The sequence below is a fragment of the Electrophorus electricus genome, chromosome 7, assembly GCF_041902795.1.
Source record: "Electrophorus electricus isolate QZ-2024a chromosome 7, ASM4190279v1, whole genome shotgun sequence".
NCBI lineage: Eukaryota > Metazoa > Chordata > Actinopteri > Gymnotiformes > Gymnotidae > Electrophorus > Electrophorus electricus.
In genome coordinates, this window is record NC_137503.1 from 4,465,570 (window position 1) to 4,492,466 (window position 26,897).

The following is a 26,897-nucleotide window of genomic DNA, read 5'->3' on the forward strand; positions in this document are numbered from 1 at the left end:
TATGAAGGGACCCCTTATTTTCAGGGAAGTGTGATTTTCAAAGTATGTAGGTGGGACTTATTCATAATTATTACTATCAAGCACACATTTCTCTGTTCTTGTTTTCAGGCAAACATTTATTGTTCATGATTTTTTTAACAGTATATGCAACCATGCATTAGTGGATTATATTGAAAAAAGATTTAGCTAGTTCTCTTTGTGAAGCTTGTTTATTAGAATCAGTATATACTTTTTAGTTTGACTAATGAAATATATTAATATATTTAAATATCAAACCACTTGGAAACCATTTGATGTTGTTTAAGTTGGGAGTTGGAGAAAACTGAAGCTCATTAAAATGCTTGGCATTCTTTTCATACCACTAGTTTTGCCAAAGGTCTTCATTGTGTTTATTTTAAATCCCCCAGTTCAATAAACCCAAATAATCCTGTTTTACACTGCTAGCACTGCTGAATGTAGATTTGCATAAGGCCATTCCACTTTTTGTTTTCCACATGAACATATGACTTTGTGGAATGGCGTTTTTCTTGCAGGGCGCACATTTCATAAGTGCCATACCTATTTGCAGACAACCGCTGTAAACAGTTACGTATCATGTTGAAACGTGTCAATAGCAAGCTAACTGAAAAGGCATGTCTTACTGAGTATGGCCAGATTACAAAAAAGTCACACTTACAAACATAATGTTTAGTCTCCACCTCACTCCCAGCAACATTCAGATGAGAAGAAAGATGTTTGGATGTTACAGTATCACTATATCAAAGTTTAAGATGCACACCTCACGTGTTAAATCAAGGAAAATGTTAGACATAAGGCATGTAACCTGTAATCTTAAATATATTCTAGGCTTGAACTATTTTTTTTGGGGGGGGGGGGAATATCTAATTACAATTTCTTATTTTTCAGATATTGTGATTTGATTTGTGATGTATTGTTTTAATGTCAAGCTTCAGTTCAATATTTACTGTGTTAAGATTTAAAATGTGATCGAGCATTGCCACCAGATGCCATAGGTATATTAACTGACCTGTATTCTAATGCAAGGATGAGAACTTAAGGTTATGAATTGCTTTCATCATGTATTTACTACAGTTATTAATTAAGCAATAGAACATGAGAGCAAGAGTGCCCCCATGCCCCCAAAACGTATTGTTAAATATGTTTTAATGGCAATTATTTCTTCCAAAGAGTAGTTCCACCAAAAAATAAGTGTCAGTCAGTTGTCAGAAGGGATAGGATCAGGGCTGGTTTATGAGGAGCCTGTCCACTTCCTCTTCCTCCCACTGTATCAAAAGATTACTGATAAATGCCATAGGGCACCTGCGATAGTCCTCAATGAATGGAGGTGAATGGAGCTAAACAGCAAAAAAATAGTTTCTCAATACTTGGCCAGGATCTTTCCTTAATTTTGGAAAGTAGAAGTGTGTATTGTAATAAAAGTAGCAAAGAAACTTGCTTGTATATTTCTTATTTCTACAGCATTTCAAAACCTTTTTGTGGCCAAGTTGTGAGAAACTGTTAAATTTAATTTTGAGCCATTTGGCTTCATTCACCCCAAGGCATTTTGGACTTTCTCGTGGGTGCCTCTAATGTCTGACCAGAAGACTAGTTCTCCTCTCTGGATTGGATGTGTCTTTATTGGCTAGCAAACCTGAATGAATTTAACAAGACATTAACTTCTAGATCACAAAAATGAAATCCACCTGATCCATTTTTTTAATTTCCTATTTTTGATTTTATTATAAAATCAAAAGTATGATCAATAATCCGTTGTTTTTTGGTATTAGATTCATTAATGAATAAAATGGTCTCCATTTTCCAATTTTGGATTCTCAGGTGAATATGAAAAGGAGAAATGATTCACATTTATTAGTGTTGTAGTGTTATTGGTCTATAGAAATCAATACACTCCTGTTCATTGTGTGATTGGAAAGGAACCATTGGCATCAAACTGCTCAGCTTGCTTCCATAGTTGCCATTTCTTATTTGTGAGCATGACTGGTACACTAGGATAATGACATCTTGAAGCCACAGCCCCACCATATTGGTATGCCCAATAAGTGTCAGTGATGGTTACCGTGTTAATATATTACTTGTCAAATGTCCCTGTTTTTATAAAAAAAAAACTGCCTTATCCACTTGACAAACTACAAGGTCATTAATTACTTTTGAAGTGGGATTTATTTTATTAATTTATTTAATAACATTTAGTTGAAAACATGAGACACTTTTGTGGTTCTCTGTTGCTAACTAGCTGGCTATCTGTTGGAAAACTTTTCCTACATAAGAATTCTGCTTTGATGCCTTTTTGTTAATTTATTGTTTTGTGTCATTGTTTAATGTGACAATGGACATCCTAGTCTTGTACTCAGCACATGAAGGCAATGTTGGATTACACACTCATGGGTATGGTTTGTCTATTCTTAAAGCTATTCATAAAGAATTTAGGAGAAGAAAACAGAGGTCAGCCTTGTACCATGCTCATATGGATGTATTGGGCAAAAAGTGCATGTGTGCATATTTGGACCTCTGGGTTCTATTTTGAGCCTTTTGTGCGTGTGCTGTGGGACAGGCAGATAAGCTGTCAACAGAACACACACATGCTGCACAGAGTCACGTCCAACCACCCACTTCCCGTGGCTCAGCTCTGCGGCACTCCCATGCCCTGGCCCTCGAACTCCAAGAACATCGGATAAGCCCAAAGTTTAAGACACTACATACTAAAAAAGCCTGCTGGAGCTCTAATGTCTGATTACTTATGCTTGAGGGCACACGAGGGCAAAATGCTGTCTGCTCAGCACAGAGGCCTATGTGCTAGGGTCCTCAGAAGGCTGTCACTGGCTGTGCTGAGCACTTGAAAAGTGATGGCGTGGAGGCTGAGATGCAACAGTAGACTTTAGGTGCTTTCAGGAGCAAACTTGAGTCACTCAGACATCACACCTTGGAGACCATATAAAGTTCAAGTAAAAAGAGGCATGCAGGGGGTTTGGGTTGACACAAATGTTCTCAAAAAATGTTAGTGAAGTTACATAGACTGTCTTCATTTATAGAATGTACAGAGACAGGAGAGACAAATTTGCAGGAGACAAATGTTCTAAGGTAACTTTAGTGTCTTATAACACAGGAGTGCTTTGAGTCCACATTATAAGCCAACTACTACTAAATCATAATATTGGTACTCTTATAAATTTATATTTACCAGCACTCGCAAGGTCATGTATGATTTGCTTCAGAATACAGCAATTATAAGATTTCTAAATGTGCATTTGTAGCAGTTAAAGGTTTATCAACCATTTGTGCAAACATTTGCAAAAAGTATAATCCAGCCATAAGGGTGAACTTGGAATTTAGAATCCTGGAATTAATGAAATTTTGGAGAGGCCTGTACGGTGCATCTTTCTTGCTCTTTTCTGTAGCCTGACTTCAGCAAGTTGGGGATGTCTCAACTCTGATGGCTGTGCTTAACTGACTCCAATGCATTTCTATTGTTCTCATTTTCTCAGTATGCTGTGGAATGCCAGAGGGGGGCATATCCATTTCTCTGCCTGGTTTAGATTAGCATTTGAGGTTATTTTAAGTTCTGCTTGTTCAGGCATTCTGAAGCATTTTCCTTGTTTTATTTTCTCTGAGGGGACTCGGGGGTTCCTGAATCCTGCACATACTGAAATAATAAACAGAGCAAAGCCAGCTTCTACACTGTTCAGAGCTACAATAACCACAGTTGTGCATTCTTTAGCCAGCACATATTTTGGGTTTGATGGTTTAAGATGTTCTGTTGTTCAGGAAGCCACAGGAGGTATTTTGCCAGGAAGCTTTTGGATTTGGCTTGCAACTTCAAAGAATGCTGTTGTCCCATAAGAGAACCAAGATTAAACAGTTAAGGTATCAGAGTTCATGATAAACATCAGCTATTTGTCAGCTATTTAATTCAGAATGTCACTAGTTCAGTAATTTCAGACTCATAAAAGTGCTTTTTATTTTGTGATTTTGTGAAATCTGAAATGCAAAAGAGCATTGTTTTACTAGGACAGGAAAGATGCAGATAACACTCACCTTAAAAGCCATCACTAAAGGAAACTGTAGAAAAATGCGCATTTTGGAGTTGCTCTGTGTTTTGGTATGGATCAGAATGCTATAGTCGATCTTGTAAAAGAGCAATGCAAAGATTAAATATAAAAATATAAATATAAAGCAGTGTTCAGTGTTGTTTTGTTTTGTCTTTTTTGTCCTCCACTGCCAACAGGCCAAAATGCTTTTTATTATAAGGCCAGTCAGAAAGTGTTTCTGGCTTTCCTGGTAAAGTTGGCAAATTGTGAAGCATTTGGGCAGTTTATTTTATAGTGCCTTATGATGTTCTACAAAAGGAATGCAGACTCCTGTGCTAATGCGTAAAACTTGGCTGATCTCTGCCGACGCATCCCAAGCAGAGTGAACGTTATTTCATCCTTACTGCCTCCGAGGACTTTGCCATGATGAAGCCAGTCATTTTTCACTAGGACATTACCCTTCATTGTGCTTAAGGTTTATGCACTGGGTTTTTCATACATTTCAGGAATTCACTGGAGCCAAAGTTACCACCTACCCTCATAAAATGTAGCCTTTAGGAGTGAATCATTATTAAAAGGCACAGGACGAACCTCATGGTGTCCAGACTGGAGATTGGCCCCCCAGTGTGCTGGTTTAAGGAGTAGAACATCATTAATGTTTGATCATTTACACAAGAAGCAAAATGCTTGACCACTAGAGTCCAGTGCCATTTTAGCCCAAGGCAACCTTTCATACTGAAAATTCCCTAATACTCCAATTGCTACTCATATAAAAACAAAGGTCAAATTAGTCCGAGATCGGTGAGTTGGCAGGGCAGCTGCTCATGTGCAAGCCTTTTGTTTTCTTTCTCAGAGAGTTGATGCTGGGTATACAATGGCTAAGGGTGAATTATAAGGGATCTCCTGTGTAATGTGTTTTGTTTTTTTTTTTTGTCTGTTTTTTTTAACCTCCTGCTAGTCATTTAAGTACATGTTTACTGTTAACTATAAACTCGCTGTGCATGCCTGTGAGGTTTTTCTTTTTTCCTTTCCTCCAACAATATGCATGTGTTTTTTGGTTTTTTTTTTTAAATTTGTATTTATTTATTTATTTATTTAGTGAGTGATTTTGAGTTTCTACATACTACACCTTACCTGCCCTCTGTGTTCCAGGTGGAAGAAGGCAGTAAGGCGGCTGCAGTGAGGCTCCAGGCAGGAGATGAGCTTGTAACCATCAATGAGGTTCCACTCAATGGCTACCGGCAGGAGGCTATCTGCCTCGTCAAGGGCTCCCACAAGACACTCACTCTGGAGGTGAAAAGGTAAGGTGCCCGCACTGATACAGGTGAACCTGCCCTAGGGCCACCACGCACACCTGTTTCCCCATACGCTGTGCGTTCGCATCTCCATGGTTACCTTTTTTGGATGCAACCATAGAAACTATGGCAGTACAGACACTGATGAGGACCTTTTCCTTATGCTGAGCTTTGTCTTGTTCAAGTGATGCCAGTAAAACCGTTAGAAAGTGAAAATAGCAGGTGGCAATGTCTTTGCTTTACAGCTTATATCACACACATATGTATATATATAACAATATATATATAACAAATATTATGATTCCAGGTAAGTAACAGCAGTGTACAGTAGTAAGAAACGTAGCTAGAGATGACGGGGGTTCCAGAGAAATGGGACATTTGTCAGCACAGCTCATAAAGGACCTCTGTCCGAAAGTTCACTACAAGAGTGTTTTGAATCTCTCTGTGTGTCGTTTTTGCTTCTCCAGTTCTAAAATTCTATCATGTTTGCCACCATCACTCACTCTTTGCGTAAATGAAGTGTTAAACATTCCAGTCTTGCTATGGGAGGGCTGTGACTGATTTGCTCGTATTAAATTTTGACCTGACCATAGCGCTGAGCAGTTTATTTTTTATATGCGAATGAAGGGGTTAGATTTTCTCATACAACATGGATGATGATGATGCTATTCAGTAAGAGCTTTGCTGTGTGCATTTAGCCTGTAACATTAACAGTTTGTAGAAAGTATATAGTCCTGTTTAGTGGTTTACTTGTCACTAATTGTCCTATTTTACCTTTGAATGTGCATGTAAGTCAGCTATGCTGCCAGCTAGCAACAGTGAGGTGAATTAGTGCCTGGTAATGAAGACATTCTCTGCTGACTCGGTAAAGTATCTGACTACACATTTGACCTTGTCCATGGCTCAGCCCTGTATGCGAAGCTAATACTTTTTCTTTCTGAACTAATAAAGCAGCTCTATGATTCATGGTTAGAAAACTCACTGTTTCAGTGGAGCTTGTTTTACATGCTTCTCGGGTATCATCTTTTCCCCAAAACTCCAGATGAACTGTTGCTCTGTGAAAGCATGTATCTTGTGAAAAATCTGGAATCATGAATGGTTTGTGCATTTCCTTTAAGTCTTTGTTTATTCATTGTGTTTAATTGAAAATAATGTCTTTATTAAATGTACATTGTTGAATGGAATCTTAACATTAGCTCCTATTCTCACATGACTCCTAAGCGGAAATGTTTCTCAACATTTCTAAATTGTTTGCGTATGTGAAAGTGGATGCTGAGTATCCATTCAGTGCATCAGTCTCTCCACAAGTAGGGCCTGGATGGGCCAGTTAGGCCAGATTGTTGCTTGATTGTGTAAGCGCTACTGGAACATTCAGGAAATGCACCAAATGGTTGTGTTTAACATAAAGGCCCCCTATTATGGAAACTGAATTTCCATCACTTTACTGAAAGTAAAAAACAAAAAAAAATTGTTAAATATAGCTGAAAATATTTAATACTGTTAAAGTTTCAAAATGCACCATTCACTCCCCTGGTCCATATAGTCTATAAATGGGATCAAAACAGCAAAAACAGCCAGGTTTGAAATCACTCTTCCTCTGATGTCACAAGATCAAGCTCATTTACATATCTCCACCTGTTCAGACTTCAGGATTGTAGCCCCACCCTCTTGCATTGCAGTTCTCCGGCATGTTTTGTCCCTGAGTGCTTTTTGAAGTCGGCACAATACAGAGCAGCCAATCAAAACAGAGCTCATTATTTTTGTCACTCTTAGGCTCAGTAACAGAAACAACCTGTTTAATTCTAGGGGAAAAAGAGAGGTTGGAAAATGGTTATGTAAAATGTATTATGACCCCTTTAAAGTCACAAACATCAAGGTATAGGGGGGAAAAAATGAAGGACATTGGCCCTTTTAAGTGTAGTAGGATCCTGGAATTTGCTTTTTCATTTAAAGAATAGAGTGCATGAATACATGAGTTTTTGACATGTCGTCATCATATATGAAATAAACTGCACATGTCCAATTTTAAAATCTTTATTTTAAGAGAATCATTTAGGCTACATCATCTTAATCCTGGGCTATAGCGTAACATTTTAGCTGCTGCTGTTGTTTTTTTGTATTCAGTCTGGCACTGGATCCAGAGAGGCTAAAGAGACCATCTGGCCTATTTCATGCAAAAAACTTACCTCTGTGTCTGATGTCTGTTTTTGTGGTAATGTTGTAGTTTGAGTGCACCATTACGTAATTGATTGTCTTAAGTGAGTGCAGCACTATGGGGGGGGGGGCCCTGTGTGTGTCTGTGTCTGTGTCTGTAAGATTCCACTCCACCTGCGTAGCTAATGCAGTACCTCTTTGGAAACCTTGTGTACTACACTGAAGTTTTTACTACCACTGTGGGAGAGGGGGTGGCAGTTGGGTGTGATCTTAATCCCAGTGTCGGTTATTGATTGCATAACTCCATTTTAGCTTTTGAAATATTTAAAGGGTACCAAATTACAATAATTGTAACACTAAGATCCCTGTCTTGTTGTTTTGACTTGGTAGGCATCTGGGCATAAATGTTATCAGTTTCCTCAGGGACTGGCTTATCTTTGACTAATGAGGAAATAGGAAGGCTTCAGCTTCTGCCCATTTCTGAGGGTGTTGCCTGCATTTTGCATATGATGACCTCATTTGAAGCTATGAAGTCATACAGAGGGGCGGGAGCAGTCAGTCTTGTTCCAGGTACTGTGCAAACACTGCAGGTGTGATTTTTTTGTAATTGCAAAGCTATGCTTATTAAGCAAGAGTACGCAGACTTGTCTTGAGGTGAAATGATGCAGTTTTGCTTGTGCTCTTGTGTTTTTGTTAACTGTAATCTGATAAATTAATTTATGCCAGCTCATATAATTGTACAAATAATACCTCTGTATTGGTCCTCTTTTTTCAGGACTCTCCCATGTAGTCTTTACTTTGCTGTAAAATGGCATTCAGAGTCGTGGTGGAACATTCACCCACAATTTGCTCTCGGGTGCCATATGAAGGAGTGTAAAAGAATAGTGAACATAATACTGTATTACATTAAGTAGGAGAGACCCACCCTGCTCCTTCTGTGTTCTGTTTTCATATAGGGGATATAAACTGTAATTAAACACAGTGCAAGAAACACCAAGAAGGTTGTTGTATCCTGATTTGAAAAATCCATAAAGTCAGCCATGTTGCCAAGTTTTTACTACTGCAAATAAAATGCATGCTAGCCACTTAACAAAGCACAGCACAAAAGAGCTCTCCATTCCAGTCAAATGAGTGCACAGCACACTGACCCAGTGAAACAAAAGTGGCATGTGGATCGCACCATTGTTGCCGTGGGCAACCCTAGTGCCCTGCAGACTTTGCTTGTTCGGATTCCCAGGGCCATGCTGAGCTTGCAAGGACACACACAGCTGCCTGGTGGCAGCCAGTGTTGTCTCACACGACAGCAGAAAGACCAGCCAGTCATCAGAGCACAGAACCTGGAAGCTTTGCTCTCAGTGCTTTGCTTGTAGTGTTTCACTCTCTTTATATTTACATGCTAGCACCATGGTTAATTGTAACACCAAATGAATGAAGATTACAGGACTTTTATTAAGCCCACATGCTGTAATGGCAATCAAAAATGTTTAAAATGTTATGGCAGCTGTGTTGCTGCTCCTTTTATTTAATAGATATGGATTTTCTTTCTTTGTTTTTGGAACCTTTGCAAATTGCAAAGGCAGTGTAACTTTTACTTGATGCTTTTTTTTCCATTGATTAAAATCATGCCAAGATTTTGTAATATTATTACAATAACAAATGGCAATCGTAAACAGTGACGTGAGACCGCTGATGCTTAGAATGAAGGCGTTTGTTCTTCAGAGTTATGAACGCCATCTAGTGGAAGAATACTCAAATACCGTCATATAAGGAAATGCCCATGAAACCTTATCAAATTTAGACAAGCACATAGCCTACAAAATTGTCTAATTCCAGTGTTTTTGTTTAGCTGGCATGCCAAGGTTGGAGACATGTTAACGATGTGGATATGATGAGTAATTAATGTCCACTGTCAGCAAGGGGTTCTGTGTCCATTGGGCTTCTGTGCTTGCCTGTGTTTGTTTGGCAGAGTTTGTGCTGAGATTACTACTGTTGTTCTGGCAAATAGAGTGCAAAACAAAGCAAACAATGTCTTCACATAACTAGAAATAGTCACCCTTCAACTTAATATTGTATGCGAGAAGCTAGCTTCAAATATTCTATCTGTGATTTTTCAGTTGAAGTAGTATAATGGCACACAACATAAATGTTACATGAGCTACATGGGAGATAAAACTGGGCCTCTGGCTAATTTGCAATTTTTTCCAGCTGAAAGCTTGCAAATGTTGCCTGGAGTGAGTGAGCCACTTTAGTGTACTGGCACCTCCTAGAAAATGGTGGAAGAAACAATACAGACGATTCTGCTGATTAGGTTATTTCTGTGACAAGATGCTTTAAAAGGTATGTTGGGAAACTTATGCTTTGACAAGTACTAGACAGCTTGTGCTTTGGTCTATTGTAAGAGAATTGGGTCAATGTAAAAAATATATTGTTGAGTGTTTGCATGTCTATATTGTATTGTTTTTTTTTTCTGCAGTGTTTCCGACAGAGAACTGTGCAAATGAAAACCTTACCATGTTGAGTATTTTTCCATTAATGAGATGGTGGTCATGCAGATAATGTTGATCAGTCCCCCCCTCCCCCCATTTTAGCATATAATACTCAAATAAATTCTGTATATTTTGCAGTTTAACCAACAAGAAACAATAATTAATCATTAGTTTTCGCCTGCCCACCTAAGCCCTTATATCGCCATCTAAAATCCTGCAGTTTGTGGTGAAGCTGTAAGTTGTGCACAAACATTCTATCCAATAGAATGCAGTAGCTGGGTGCTGTTATTGCCCTGAGCGATGCTGGAGCATGGTTCAGAATCCTGTTAAATCCTGCAAAGCTCCTCGGTCTCATAAACTCAGAGAGTGCTAACCTTAAGATGTGCTTGGCTTACATGGGCTCTTTCGAGGACTTGTGCAAGACTTTCCTGGTGCTGTATTACTCTTGACTTTAGATAGTTTGAGTAAATTGTTTTGTTTTTTTTTTATATAATGCAGGAAAGCACTATTAAAGGCAATTTGACACCAGACTCGCCTCTCTAAATTAATTGTGATTTCCATCACCGAGGTGAGTCACACACACCCGCATCTGCAAGTCCCCTGCAAGTCTCACACATTTTTATTAATATTGACAGAAAAGCTGTTTCCACAAGGTTCTTTAATCAAATGTAGATAATTGCAGGGAGTGTAATATAATAGGGATAATTAGTGTGTTACATACCTCTAGCAGTTGGTTCAGAACCTATGAGTAATGAATAATGACAACAGCAGTATTGACCAAAAGGTCATTTGCTATTGATATTTCTGTTTGACTTCCTTCCTCTTGGATTCATTTTAGCATGTAGTAATATGCTCTTGGTTCAGTCTGCTGTTGGTTCATTCTGAAGATCTGAGTACTTAAGAACCCACTTGACCTCCACATATGTTGCAGAGAGCCCTGTGAGTTTCTGTTCTGCCTCTATGATGGCTGGTATGTGGCTAGTACATGGAAAAGATGAGTGATGAGAAATCTGTCTGCCGGTACTCACATCACTGCATTTCAGTGACATTTAACATGAACATCCTCATGATGGGCTTACTCCCTGTTATGCTGGGAATTTCATAAGACTGCCAGCACAAAGAATTAGGGTCATGATAAGCGAAGTTTTTGACATTCAAAGGTGGCTCTGCCACATGAGTTCAGAGGGTACTGTCTGCTACTTTGTGCTTTTAGAAACATATCTATGGTGTTGTATTTAATGAGGTACTGAGATTTTTCCTTCTCTGCCTGTGCCAGGCAAACTTTGCCTGATCTTTAGCCTATTTGGATGTTTCAGGGATTATTCACAAAACAAAAATGATGTAGAATGGCATATGAGTGCTGATGTAAAAAGCTTTGTCATGTAAACTGTAGAAAGATTCTATAAAAAGGGAAGACTTTACAGACTCCTGGGGCAGCCAACTGTGCAACCACTGACTCAACGGCTGGTATGACATGCAGCTCAGGAATGTGTTGGTCATTACAGGAGGCTTACGCTTGGCCTCTCTCGGCCCTTTAGCAAGGGGCTGATTCTGGTGGGTGCTGAAAAAAGTCTTTGTGTTGCCCTTCAAAAACTAGGAAAATCGCTGAATCCGATGTAGCCTGTGCACTTAATTGCTGAAGCACATGCTGCCTTTGCATCTTCTTTGCACTTAATCAGCAATCTCTTTAGTCTTGGTATGAAGTGTTATTGTTGAACATTTGTGCTTTCCTGCTTATAGGACAAAATAAATTCAATGTAGACGAGTTATCCTAATCATATGAACTCCCTTCATTAGTCAGATGATGTATTTTAGACCAGTTAAAGCAGTTTTAACCAGGTCCTTTTTGTACATTTGAGTCCAGGGTTACACTTGTTTTCTCAGTGTGACTTGGCGCATCCAAACATTCCGCGATGCATTAAACGTCAGGTGTGTACACTCTCAGGATGAACGATCAGATGGTTAACCGACTTGACATTCAGCATGAAGTTGCCTGGCTACAACTTGAAAATCAACATATTAAAGTTGTCATTGATGTGCTCTGTGTTGAGATCCAGTTGCAGTTGTGATTACTGAAGTCACATTCATAAAACTTGCCTGAGGTCTTATCGTAACATTGAAATGTAGCATTTATTTCACATGACCCCTGTCTGGAATGTGAGAGTAAGAGTTGTCCCACAATGCGTCATTGTGCATCAAGGTTTATGCATTTCATTTATTTATTTATTATAGCCTGCTCTACCTATCAACTACAGGCCAAACAGTTCTTCTGTAATCATCATTCCTGTCATCAGACAATTTGTTTGAATTGCATGGCAGACTTTAATCAAGCACTAAACTTTGTAGGTCACAGTTTATCTTGTACCCTACTCAACACTTGTTTTTACAGGCTCCATACAGGCTGTGTTGGTTTAGAAGGAACCTACAGGTTGACTATTTGAGTCTCTGACCTGGTCTTAAACCAGATGGCCCGTGTCAGTGCTTCAGACATCCAGTCTAACAGAGTAAGTCACCCGATCCATTTGGGGAGGTTGAGGTCAGGGGGCATGTTTGGTGAATACTGCTGCAGAGAGAGAGGTGCCCCACACAAGAATGAAGAGGGCAGCTATGGTGTCAAGTAGCCTGTGGATAGCACTTTTTTTTTAATTTTTATTTTACACCTATGTAGAGCTATAGAAAACCCAAATGTATAAGGTACCACTTTTTGCCTTGAGAATTTTCCTATGTTGTCTGATTCTATAAACATTCTGATGACCGTTGCTGACATCACCTTGTGCAGCAAGTGCACTTGTGCCCTGCAAAAAATCAACATGTTGCCATAGTAATGGAAGCCATGTAGGGCTGCCGCTGAACAGGGGATGGAGTTCAACCCTCTCAACTTCTCATTAATCTTTGGACCAATGGGAAGGTGGAGGCTGCGGGATTACTTAAAAGGGACTGGCTGCCACAGTACCCACCTCCCCAGATCTTTGCAGGGGTAAAACCTAGTGAAGATCTGCCTAGGATGAAACATGTGCACAGAAGTATTTATTTAAGCTTAAGGTCTCTAAAAGGGCATTATGAAGGCTATCCTTTTTTTAATTTTGTTTTTTATTTTAAGTGGGTACAACAGATGTTTGAAAAGACTCACTCTGATCAGGCACTGGTCATCTATGGAGGAGCTTTTGTCAAGCCCAGTCTTTGATGTGAATGTGGAATGCAGTGCCTGAGTAGTCCACTGGAGAAACCCGGACTTGAAACCTCAGATCTGCTGGTCTGGAAACCTGATTAGGAATTTTTGCTTTTGTGTCTTTTGTTGACTTGAGGGTCTGCTTGGTGAGTTCAGAGACTTACTTAGCTACTGTTTTGTTTCTGCATCCTTTGTCTCAAAATATTATGCCTTTTTTCTATAGTCATTTCTTCTACATTGTTGAAGCATGTATATGAAATAATTTTGGCACCATTTCAAATTTTGCAACTCTGCAACAGTTAAGTTGTTAACTGTTAAAATGATCGGCATGTGTGTTTTGATTATCAAATTCAGGAATGGTTTTCCTACCAAACATAATGTGACGCATTGATCTACATAAACAGCTGTGAGCACACTTCAGTATTTCATTCCTCTAAATAGTTTGATAATCTGTGGAGATACTCTTGTAAGCCTATTGGTAGCAGCACAATTCTTATGTGCCTTCATTGCCACCACTACCCCCCACCCACCACGGCCTGAGCTGGCCCTCACTGAATGCTTTGCATGAAGGAGTTGGATTGGCTGTTGCCTCTTCACCAGTGATTTGTTAGTTTTTGAATCAGCCTCGCTGTGAAAACTGTGGAATGGGACTTTCCTTGCTAGCCCCCCACCTTGGCCTCCATTCTGCCTGGGCTCCACTGATCCAATCCACTGGCATATCTGTGCTGGACCAGCTGTAGCCCTGACAATACGTCCAATAAAGCGAGATACATTAGCATCTGAATGCTTAGTACCATGTGTGGCTACCACAAAGACACTTGAGGCATTTACCCGAGAAAGAGAACAGTAGGAAAACTACTTCTTTAGGGCCTCGCGTTCCTTAATTTGTCATTTAGGCTTTTGTGTAATCTTTCTAACCTGCAACAAGAAAGAACTTATGTTTAGTCAATTTTGTTTAAGTTCTATGTATAGAGCATTTTGTCGCTTTTCTTCTCAACATTTTTCTAACCTGTCTGAAGCAGACTGAAGCCGCAAAATTGGATATCTAGTGTGAGAGTGGACTGTGCTTGTGACAGACTAGAGTTTGAAGGTCACTAGTCAAGTGTAAGTGGAATGTTTAATTTTAAACTTCTGGGTAACTTTGTGTTTTCGCCGTGTCTGGGCTTGGCTTAAATTTTTTTTATCAGTGTTTTATTTATCTCTGTGGGGTTTTTTTTTTTTAATAGTCAGAACATTTACATTTTTTACTAAAAAGTCAAACATCTTTGATTTTGATGACTAACATGATGTGTTTGTGATGTTTTCTCAGGGAAAATGTTAATTGGTTGAAAGAAAACAAGTAATTATGCTTGATCTATAATGTAGTTAAATTGGCCTAGTTCATTTTAATGAAGCTGCAAGTAACTATTGTGTGGTTTTGTAACATCTTAATTGGTACAAGCTCACTTCAAAACACAAGAATTTGTGTGCAACAGCATGTAACCATAAATAAGTTTCTTTAAGAAACACTGTACTGCAAACCAAAGCACTGAACCAGAACCATAGTATATGGTCTAGCATATTTATATATCACATAAAAATATCACACATGCAATTACTATATTGATAAAAATAAAACAAAGCAAATAAACTTTGGAGTGTGGACCACTCAGAATTATTAGGCTGATTGATTATTCAAATGTTTAAACAGTGTCAGCTGTCCCCTGTTGTCAAACATCAATCTACTTTAAAAGTCATCTTTGATGTTTCTTGGCAAGTGAAAAAGTATATTTTTCCTTTATTCAGGTATCTATTTTTACTGTGATGCTATGCTTGCTCAGACCAAAACTTGTCCCTGAAACACTTTAGTGAAGGCTATTGTTTGTTTGTTTTTGTTTCTTTGTTTGTTTGTTTTTAATGACCATTAAACATACTGAAAGAAAATATTCAGGCTATTTAATTTCAGAAGCCTTGGTAGCATCCAGTACAGTGGGTGAATTTCAAATCCCTCTTTCTTCAGACATCTTGATGCAGTCATATATTTCTAATGTTCTGGCAAAAACGATTTCCTTTTCCAAAATAGCTACTGATATTAGCAGTTAAATTTAAAATACTTTAAATTGTGTTCTTAAATCATTGTCTTCCTATTATGCACAGGTATGTTGTGCCATTTATACATGGATTTATTTATTTATTTATTTATTTATTTTCCCTTACCCCTTTTCCACCACAAGATGTCTCTCGTTGTTTGTTCTTACTGGTGTGATATGTCCCATGTATAAGAATTCAGAGCTTGGCTCTCTGTCTGGACTGATCATCAGCTTGGGAGGGCTTAGAGGGTGATTTATCTGGTGCAGGGAAGACCTTTAGACCCCTATCCCCTCTGGGCCATATGGCAGAAGCCTGAGACCAGTGATCTGTTTTCAGACCTTTGGCCAAATTGGATGTGTGATGCGTTCTTTTTTTAAATTTATTTATTTATTTTTAACGTGTTCATTGATGCATTACTTTTGTACGGTTTAGGGTGGAGATATATATAAGATTTGGATTTTTTTCCTCTACTACTTTTAATGTGTGTGTTTTGTGTGGTAATTGAAAGTAGAATTAGGTTAGTGCTGTTGGCCTTACTGCTGTTTGGCTATGTTATTTCACTCTTGGAGGCATTCTTGTCTGTGTTACCTAAAGGAATAACACAAAAGTCCCTGAGTCTCAGTTTATACTGAGCTCGGAGATTCAGTCTGTGTGTTCCTCCTTCTAACCCCCTTCAGGAGGATGAAAATGGTGGATATTGTAGCACAGAAAATGCCATCAGAGAGTGATGTTCACGTGGCCCGGAGCTTTCTAACGAAGATTTTGCGAAGTTCGATGAGGTATGGTATTGATGTTACCACCAGCCAACCCAGCCTTCTATACCATCCCATCCCATCCAATCAGATGTCCACCACGAATCCATTTCCTCTCTTGCGTTGCACTGTTTATGTACCAGCCCACTTTCTTCTTGTGTGTACCCATCCTTCACCAAAATGTCTTCATTTTAAACAATTCTTAAGGTCTTCCTGAAAATTTGTAGAATTTCTTAGGTGGTTGGAATTGGAAGAAAATGTTTGCACAGGAAAATCTGTAGTAATAATGTATTGAAGATGTATTTCATTTTGTTTGCTTCAGTGTGTTATTACTGTTGACTTCTCTTTTAAGGATATGACTTTTTCTAATGCAAGATTGTATTTGGGTTTTAGAGACACTACCTTTTAGCCCGATTGTTGCAATTAGTATCTTATCTATGCATTTTTTTCTTTTATAGTCAAAAGCGTACTTGTACCTTTTGTCTTTTCCTCTAAAATAAGAAATAGGTTACCACCACTGTACATCCTCTTGTACATTCCTTGATGTAATCATGAGAGTAGAGTTCATTCTGACTGCAGTTGCACACAGGCATTGATGCTTTGCCCTCTAATCCCTTTGCCATTCTGATCTCTCTCTCTCTCTCTCTCTCTCTCCATCATACCATTCAGGAGAAGTGAACCCATGAGCAGACCTCACTCCTGGCACTCCACCAAATTCAATGAGAACCAATCAGACACTGCCAAAGCACAGCACACACCCTCACCAGTCTGGCAAACAAGATATGATGCAAGGTAAAGAAAAGAACATTATTTAAACATTATCATTACGTCACTCTTTAGAAATAGTTTTTCTAATATAATTATTCCATCCCAGTTTTGTGCACTATCACAGCCTGAAATATGTATCTATTTCCTCAGTTCATTTTCCTCTGACATCACTACTGGCTGGCAGCAGACAAATCTGCGTCGAGTGTCAGACCAGTTCAGTTCCTTGGGCAGTATGGACAGTTTAGAGCACAATCCCCACCCATATCCATCCGGTCGCCTCTCTCCAAGCAAGTCTAATGCCAACAGCATTGAACATTTAGGAGGTGGAAAAAGAGACTCTGCCTATAGCTCCTTTTCAACCAGCTCAGGGACCCCAGATTATACACTGTCCAAAAGCAACACAGCCTCTACAGAGAACATGTTGTATAAAGTCAGCCAATGGGACTCAGGAAGCAGGCCTAGCAATAGCAGGATTAGTCAAAACCTGAGTGATGTCGTAAAACAGGATGACCGGCTTGGATTCCTACAGCTGCCTTCAGGGTCCAGTGGCCGGGAAAGCCCACGGGCAGAGGAGCAGACAGGCCATCGACACCCTGGCTCTGGAAGGGCTAGCATTGGACCAATTTGGCATATTCCTGACATGAAGAAAACCATTACCCCATCACCACCACCACCACCACCACCCACTCGCAGTGATAGTTTTGCTGCCACCAAGGTTCATGAAAAGGGTCTTGTTCCCAGCTACACTGAGGGCCCTGGGAATCATGTCCAGTCAAAGCTTCAGGGCAAAGGACTAGAGAAAGCAACAGACATCTCTGAGAGTACTCAAAGGAATTACCAATGCAGCGAACCAGGCCTGGATACTTGTCAAATCTACAACCCTGCACCCAAGAGTGAAACTCTTAATCCATACATAGCAATTGAGAGCTATAATCATTCAGGCCAAAATCTTAATCTAGATGATACATGCTCATTATCTAGCACTGATGTGCGAGCAGGCCTTTCATCATATACCCCATTACCCTACCACCACCGTCAGTACAGCGATGAGAGCACTTTCCATGCACCTTCCAGGACTCCATCTGTACTCAAGAATGTCATGTCTCAGAACATTGGTAGTTGCTACAGCAGCATGCAGGAATTACCCACAAATAGTCAGGCCCAGCACCATACCCATAACCAAATCAAAAGGCCCACTGCTTCAGTGTCCAGCACTGCCATTGACCAAAACGTAGACACCCACAGCTCAAGCCGTTACTACTGTGTCACATCTCGACAGCATCCTCTGGGGATGCCCCAGGCCTCTTTAGTCCAGGTAGAGGACTGGAAAGCTAATTCTGCCACAGAGATGACTCACAGTGGAGTTGAAACTTCTCAAGGACAACCTAAAGACAAGTATAACACAAATCAAGTTCCACAGCACCTTACAAATAACAAAGACAGCAATGAATATTACAGGCAAGTTGATGGTCAGCATGGGGCATACACATCAGCAAGTGGACCGTGTCAGTTACTTGATGATGCAGCAACAAATATTTTGGAAATCAGAGAAAACCACAAGTCAAATGTTGCAATAAACTTAGATGCACATTTCGTCAGTTATCCCCCTATTAAACAGTCTGAGCCAGGAAAAATTGCTGGACCTCTCGGATCAAAAGAATCCTCCCAAGAACATTTGCTTTCTGAAAGTGAGACAAAGTCAAGTCCCCCAAAAAACCCCATGCTGCATTCTCCATCCCAAGAGTGTGGTAGAGTGAGTGACAGCCAAGTTGAGATGGGTAGTGGAAGTGAGTCAGTGGAATCTGTTGATCATCAGGTTGCAAGGCAGACACGACATAATGACCGCTTTGCCACCACTTTGCGAAATGAGATCCAGATGAGGAGAGCCCAGCTTCAGAAAAGCAGAAGTACAGCTGCCTTGGGTGGGTCACTTGAGGCTGAAGAGCCTTCCGTGTGGAGATCTGCAGAAAACTCTTCTTCCTCGGATGGCTCCTTTACCAGCACCTATAAAGACCATCTGAAGGAGGCCCAAGCCCGAGTCCTGAAAGCTACTTCATTCAAGCGGAGAGACTTGGAGCCAGTGCTACTTGAGCACCCAGGAGCAGAGGTTCAGTCTGTTACTCGGAGGGATACATCACCTCTGCCAAGTGTTTCTGAGGGCCCACTAAGCAAACCTGCTTTAGGAGGAAACCAAGTGACCCGCATATGTGGCCGAAAGCGGATTCCAACAGAGAAGAAAGTAAGGTCCTTCTCTGAGCCTGAAAAAATGAATGAGGTGGGTGTTAATGAAGAGATGCCTCTCATAGACAGCTCTGTGTCTTTAGTTGGGAGGCTTAAGTTCTTCGAGGCAATAGCAAAACCAGCATATTCCAAGCCAACGCCAAAGCAGACATCTGATGACCCTAGCTTGGCTAAGTCTGGAGGAAGGCCACAGTCTACTGAAATTGAAGCCACCAGGAGGGATAGAAGTGCTAAAGCAGAAAACACAGAGAGCAGCAAACATGGCTCTGACTCCTTGCAGAGGTTGGGCACTTTTGCAGAATATGAAGCCACATGGAACACACAGAGAAAACCAGCTGAGCCAAGGCCTTCGGGCAGATATCACTCAGCTGATAATATCCTTGATCCCGGAGTGGAGGAACGGAGTAAGCCCTCATGTTTCCATGGAAGGTCACTGTCTTCTCCCTCGGAAGACTTCTATGGTCAGGTTAGTGTTATTTTAACATAAATACTACAATATATGTTTTATATCTATACATCAGAGACATGCAGATATATCAAAGTTGTGCTTTTTAAGACATTTGCTTTTGGCCTGCTTTAGATTGCTGAAATGAGTAATGGGAGAATAAGGGCAGGATCTTAGTCAAACATTATTCCATGTCTACAGAAAGTCACACCCTCATTGAAATAAAGCGGCAAATGCAGAACACCTCGTATATTGAAGTTAAACTAGTGTCGTAACAGGGGCAACCACTCACATGTGTTGATACATGCCTTTGGTTGTGGAATGTTTAAAAGTTGCATGTTCCATTCTTCTCAGAACATCCCAGTGCAGGAAAGGAGGTCAGCTGAGTATACTTCAATTGGAAAAAAGCTCTCTGACCATAAATCTAGCCCAAGGTGAGTCATGCAGTGTTTTCACTTGGTGTTCTTTAAATAATAATTACATGTTTTACATATAATGTTATTTATTTCATTTGGGTATTTTTAATCAAGTGAGGGATCCTGTCAAACTGTATCATTCATACAAATGTTTTTACCAGTCATGACAGTCAAGTAGTTTATTTTTGAATGCTGCAAATTTCAGACTGCACAGTCTCTTATCTACTCATGCAATAAGACGCATTTGTTACAGCAGAAAATGAATTAATGTGTCTTGTGTATTTAAGTAATTTTAAATATTTGAGAACAAGAGTTACTTAAAAAATGAAACCAGTGTTTTGATGTAAAGTCAGACTACAGAACTTTTCTAGTCCTCAAGTAGACGAATTCACAACAAAGCTAGCCACATGTCCTTTTGGGATGTAAATGATGCTCATGGTAATAAGTCAGACTTGCATTGTGCTAGTGTCTTGGTGAAACTGACCCAGTACTAAGGACTCTGCTGTTAGACAGAGTATTCTTATTCAGACCTAGTTGTGTTAGAGAACAGTGGTCCCTTTTGTATACACCAAAGGCCCAACTACAGTATGGCTTTAACCCAGATGTGACAACATGGCTATCCTCAGTAGATGGGGTTTGTATGCTGATGAGATTACTGACGTGTAAGCATTTGAATGTGATCCAAAAACTGCTAGTATCAATTAATTCCCCATATTTTTACCTTAATCCACTTGATCAAAGAGAACAGAAAGCAGTATTGAGATTTAGTTTTCTACTTGCTGTACGTTATATTGCCATGCTAGAGTATATTTTATTCTTCGGTACTGTAGTTTTGCATAAAAAAAGGCCAAGTATAATTTTTCATATCCTTTTCATGCCACTGAATATTCACTCAGTGAGTAGTAACAACTTCAGAGCATGGACATTTGCCAGTGACCATTTGTTTCATGCCAGATTGGATGTACACTTTTATTCTAATTATTTTTTTAATGTATTTTCAATGCATCAGGCACCATACAAAACCATCAGAATATGAAAACCATGTGAGACCATGTAAGAAACAGAAGGCTTGTTGAAAGCTTGTTTTGTGGTACAGTGCTGTTATTTCATTAACCTTGCAAGTAGCTCAGCCAGTACAAGCTGGTTATCAGCCTTGTGCCTTACTGTCAGAGTTGTAGAGTCTTAACGTCCATAAATGTGATTGTTTTTCTGCTGAAGATGAATTCGTGTGCTTCCATCTTCCTCTAAATGTCTTCAGAAGCAGTGTGGCTTTCTGACCCTTGTATGGACTCTCAGAAAAGCAAATGTTTATAGGTTGCATGTGTTGGTGATTGTCAGCTTGTGCTGAGGCGTGAGCGCTTGGCCTGAAGCTTTGGTGGAAAGTGATGACTGTTCCATAAATGAAATGTCTTGTGACCAGGCATGTTCTTATCCACTTTGTGTGTTTTCTTAAGATATATAGACTCAGCCACTGGTTTAGCTATGAGCAAGCGAAACAAACATTTATTGAGTTAAAGAAAACTGAAGAGTGGTTTTATGTAACAGCTCTAATCACTGCTCCTGTATGCTGTATCAGATGTTGACCTTGCAGGACTCCTTTGTTTTCCCTGTTTCATTCTGCATCATGTGTTGCATTTGCAGGCCTCTCTTCATTCTCTCTCTGTCTCCTGTGGGGAAAAGTAAGGGGTGGCTCAATTTAATTAGCATGTTGCCCACTAAAGCCTGCATCCATCATCTAAAGCTTGTTAAATTGCACCCTGTAAAATGATCGTGTATTCTCCTGCCTGTAATTAAGGTTCTGTGAAGAGCATGTTTACTGTGGAGTCTGTCTACACGTAACTTTGAAGCTCACAGCAGGTTTTTAAGTCAACCCTTTAGATTCAGCTGAGGTCTCTACCTGGCAGTCAGATAAAACATAATGCTGCACAGACATTATATCATTACCTCATATTGTTACTACTACATTTTTTTTCAATAAAAGAAAACATTAAGCATTTTTCTATCTCGCGTACATGTGTAAGCACACCGCTGGCACAGGTTTTTTTAGGTGAAACAAATTACGTTGTAGTCCATTAAGTGAATCTCACTTAGAGGTTTGTGTGTGTGTGTGTGTGTGTGTGTGTGTGTGTGTGTGTGTGTGTGTGTGTGTGTGTGTGTGTGTGTGTGTGTGTGTGTGTGTGTGTGTGTGTTAGAGAAACTTATTGACTTAAGTTGCGTGACAAAAGCTAGTGTTGAGTTAGGCCGACACAAGACATGTCAGTTGATCTGCAGGGAACCCCACCCAGGTGAGTTTACAGATACAGTCCTCCAGGAAGCACCTGTCACTGCCGACACCCACATGAGTGCTCGTTCCACCGCATTGTGTGATTACCTGATCGGTCCTAGTAAGTTCCCCTTTTGACATGCCACTGGGGCTAAAACTCAAAAGGATTTGTTTTCGCTGCATCGGAGCAGAGCTGGAGGCAAAGTGTTAGCAGTAAGTAGAACTCCTTCTTTTTCAAGGGTACATTTGCTAGTTTGAGAAAAGAGCGTTGTTTATTTCAGTAAAAATGTGACCGAACAGATGTAGGTTCAGCCCGTCATAATTGACTCTCATTACCTTTAATGGTCTAAATTAGTCAGTGCACTGGAGTGTGCTCTCAATCAAAGTCCTTGTTAGACGATCAGAATGACGTAGTGACCAGGGTGGTTGGTTAGTATAGTCCTTGGTACTCCTGTGGATGCAGTGATCAGTGATGTACACACTGCTTTGCATGCCTGTGATGCATTTGGCTGGCTTAGTCTGCCTGTTTTTTGTTTGTTTGTTTCTTTCTTTCTTTGTTTTTTGTATAGTTAAAAAACAAACAAACAAGATGCTTACTACTAAAATAATGCATTGTCAAAAATTCCTTTTGTCCTACGGCATGTGTTATATAAAATGGTTTGCTGAATCTCTGAATGTTTATGGGGTTGTTTACCTCTGCTTGGTTTGGGTTCATTTCTGCACCTTCTGCATGCCCTGACTGTCTTTGGCTTTTGGCTTAATGAAACTTTACTTTTTCCTTTTCTCTGCGTATTCCCCTCTGTCTTTCAGTCCAAATCTTCTGTTTTCTGAGTACAGTCCCAGGCTCCTTGTGCCTGACAGGTACTTGAGCTGTCCATGAAAAAGCGATTTGTGGTTAGCCATATTTGTGTGTTTTTGGCATTCAGCATTGAGGTAAATTCTGTGTTAATAATGTGCTGCAGGGAATTTAATCCGGTTTAGTGGGTAAAATGACTCATCCCTTGAAAATCCACTGAAAAGTCATTTCAATAATATTGTTTGATTTTGTGAATATTTTTTTTAAAGTCTTTTTAGCTTTAAATGCACTGCCCCTTGGACTCTTCTCTTTACCTACCATGATTGTATCACCATTCCTCCATAAAGTAGTTCCAACAAGACGCTTCTGTTCCGGTTTACAGCCACTGCATTTAAATCAAATATCATTGACCAAAAAAAATGTTAAAAAAATAAACCAAATCAATTGAGATTAAGGTGGCGGAAAACCCTTGGCTTGGGCCTGCAGGGAAATTCATTACACAGAGCATGACAGGCTTGTGGGAACAGAAATATGCAGGGTATGATGGCCAGCCTGGGAGTTACCATGGAGAGTTGGTGAAATGTGGGAGAAATGTCTGCTCTCCTATCCATTTACACATAACACAGTGAGGCTTTGTGCATTAGAACAGGCAAACACGTTTGCAGTTTCAGCCTTTGATATGTGTTTCTAGTAGAATGAAAAGCCAGCATGCATTATTGACTATACAATGAGTATAGAACTTTTTTTTTTTTTTTTTTTTTCTTTCTTCCCCTCCCCAGGATAAGTCAAGGAGGATCCAGTGATTTGGTATCTAAGCAGAATCAAGAACCATCACCATCTTATTTGATTGGAGGGGACCTGGAAAAAAACCTCTCTGCTAACCCTGCTGGACCTTCTCTCTATTTCCCTGACTTCATCCTCACTGAACCATCCTCCTTCACCAAAAACAAGAGCCCAGTTTCTCAAAGACCTCCTCTGCCCCACCTGGACAAGTACAAATGTCCTGAGGAAACAACCCCTCCTATCTGCAGCACTGAGGATGGAGCTGTAACCTCCCATTCTCCAGTTAGAGACGTCAGCTTGGCCCCTGTCCTTGCCCCAGGTTTCTGGAAGGAGCTGAAGTATAGCAAAGTTCCAAAAACGGAGGAGGAACCTGGACCAGAGGCAACGCCTCTTCTCCTTCCCTCCCCTCCTGGACCGCTAGCCCATCAAGCTGCTGGCTTGGCCCAGCCCACTGGGCCCCAGCCCACCATGGAGGGGCACCGCTCCCCCTCGCCACACTTTGCTCCCCAGAGACTGACTGACAAGCCCCCTGTGTCTGTCTCCCTGCAGGATGAAGCCCCTGGAAGGTAAGACTTTTCAGAAAAGCTCTCCACTCACACCTCTTTGTTGGAGTGTAATGGAACTGAACGCAGAGCTGGAGCTTGTTTTTTCCACTGGTGACCACAGCTGGGCTTCTCTTTCAGCTAGATTCTTAAAATGATCACTGGAAACTGTCCCGCTCTTGAGCCCAGTAATTTAATGACGTCGCTGCTCTCCTTATTATATTCAGTCCCATATAACAGGCTTATTCATATGCTTCTGTATGAAAAATTGGCATCACATGCTATGGTAGTACAAATTGGGCAATATGAAGAACCTAGCCTGTAGAAAAGAAGACTAGTATGCGAAGGCTAAGGATCTCTGTGGTTTTCTTTCTCTTCTCTGGTTTGGTTCTGGGGAGCAGCAGTATATTTTGTGTGGTTCTTGTACTTTCTAGTTTCTAGAAGTCCTTTCATGGAAAGGAGTCCAGAGGTTATAGTGGGCTTGCGGGGTGGGCGGTGGTGGTTGTGGTGGTGGAGAGGTCCTCATGTCATGTGACTTACTCAGCCAATGCCTATGCACAGGCTCACTGTAACTGTTGTTCTTAAAGTGCATTTGAAATTATCTGCAGTGGTTTCTTTGTGTATTATAAAATTTGAGAGCTTTAATTTGCAAAATGTGAACTTACATTTGACTCATGAAAGTGGTATTCAAAGAAATAGTTTTGTATTACAGTCCATATATCAGAGGGTAGTCCAGTCTTTTTTTTGTTTGTTTGTTTAAAGATGTTGTGTGTCTCTGAATGTTTACTCTTTTAGGATGGATACAGTGACAGATGACAACACCACAGTGAAAAAAGTGCCCATCAAGATTGTTCGTTCTGAAAGTAACGCAGAGAAAGAAAGTCGGCAGTACCTTCACCCAAGCACTGAGGCGCCTACCAGCCCATTGGGGACCACGGCCTCATCTCTCCCCAGCCTCGGAAGCCCTGAGCAGTCCTCTCTATTCTGCACATACACAAGGCACAGGGAGCAAGGGCCAGAGCACCAAACCCCTGCCATGGGCCCCCAAAAGCAACAGGAGCTTCATGGAAGTGTTGCAGGACCACAGGAGGTGCGGGACCAGCAGAATGGTCCCTGTAATGGGGTCGCCTTGGCCAGCCTTGGTGCCCCCTCCCCATCTGGGGAGGACGAGAAGAGAGAGGTGCTAACCAGGGACATCATTGACAAAGACAAATCTCTGGCTGACATTTTGGACCAGAGTAAGATGAAGACCACCATGGACCTGATGGAGGGGATTTTCCCTCAGGGAGAGCAGCTAATGGAGGAGGCTCAGCAGCGCAGACGGGCAGCCCCTAAACAGGCCTCATCACGCAGCTCAGACGAGAGGTCAGTTGCCCCTTTGACCAGCCACTGACACTGCACAGACAGGCTAGGAATGCCAAACTGAGTATGTGTCCATGCTATAAACAGCTGGGTATTTAAGTGGAAAATTTGAAGCCTCTTTGGGAAGTTTAATATTTCCTACATGCATATGTGATTTTGTATTTGTCTTGTCAGAAATACATAGCATTATAAAACTGTCCCCCCCCCCTGGTGGTAGATTTTGGAATTGCAGTTTAGTAATTTGAAGGCTGAGGGGTTTTTGACTTCATTTAAAAGCAACAGCTCATGGATCATATACATACAAATATTTAGGGACACGCAGCATAAACATACAGTTACCACTTAATTAAGTGAAAATTTATTGGGCATCTAAATGACATTGCCATTAGGTAGTAATTATTTATTATTACAGGTATCCTGTTACTCACTACTCCATCCTGTTTTCCTCCTCAAAAAAAAAAACCCTCTGTCATCCCTGAAATAACCCATACATAGATGTGTAGTAGCAAGAAAAAGAAAAGGAACATTTCCAGGCCCATTTCCCATTGGAAACACAACCTTGCTGGATTATTGCTGCGTGGGCTGCTTGTATGTGGTGTTAAAGTGTGTCCCTGGTTCCCAGACAGGAGGAGGCCAGTGCGGCGGAGGCTGCTGCTGTGGCTCTGCTGACTAGCTCGGCCTATTACAGCACATCCGCCCCCAAGGCTGAGCTGCTCATCAAGATGAAGGACATGCAGGAGCAGAGCGTGGAGGTGGACTCAGAGGAAGAGCTTGGAGAGGACAGCGACAGCGACCTCGCCAACAAGAAGGTAGCGCCTGCCCTCCCGACGCCCACTAGCCCATCTGGTGCTTTCCTTGCTTGCGAAACATGGTGCATAGTGAGCTGTGAGTTTCACACTGATGCTACGCAGAAACGATGCAGTCTGAGGAGAGCAAAGCACAGGTGTGTGCATTGGTGATTGACCTGCTTCTCAGTGGGGAAATCACTGGAAGAAATAAAGGTCTCTGACCCCAACCCTCGTCTCAAAAGCTTGTTTGGATGTGGTTTCATCTGCCCTTCCTTCACATATTCTTATCGGTATTTGCAATGAGATTAGTTGGTTCTGTCACCTTGATGGAAAACTACATAATAAAGAAGGGGGGAGAACTTGCTGTCATGTAGTCAGATATAGTGTAACTTGTGTGCTTGCTTTTTGCTTTTTATAAAAAATGTTTTGGTATTTTAGTTACTCTCTACTACATTGGAAGAAAAATGTCTTTGGTAGTTTCAAAAGTAAAAAAAATCGCTTTTTTTGATCTCACTAAAATT

At 40.6% G+C, this 26,897-nt stretch overlaps 1 protein-coding gene across 1 annotated transcript in view; it reads left to right on the forward strand.

The window, feature by feature from the left end:
• Window positions 1-26,897, forward strand: part of shroom2a (shroom family member 2a) — a 34,437-nt gene that overhangs the window by 5,417 nt on the left and 2,123 nt on the right. Inside the window, exons 2-9 of the mRNA XM_027013566.3 lie at window positions 5,199-5,347; window positions 15,898-15,999; window positions 16,642-16,764; window positions 16,891-19,447; window positions 19,781-19,860; window positions 23,681-24,250; window positions 25,022-25,591; window positions 26,211-26,397. Coding sequence (XP_026869367.2) covers window positions 5,199-5,347; window positions 15,898-15,999; window positions 16,642-16,764; window positions 16,891-19,447; window positions 19,781-19,860; window positions 23,681-24,250; window positions 25,022-25,591; window positions 26,211-26,397 — 4,338 coding nt within the window. The remainder of the gene's footprint in view (window positions 1-5,198; window positions 5,348-15,897; window positions 16,000-16,641; window positions 16,765-16,890; window positions 19,448-19,780; window positions 19,861-23,680; window positions 24,251-25,021; window positions 25,592-26,210; window positions 26,398-26,897) is intronic.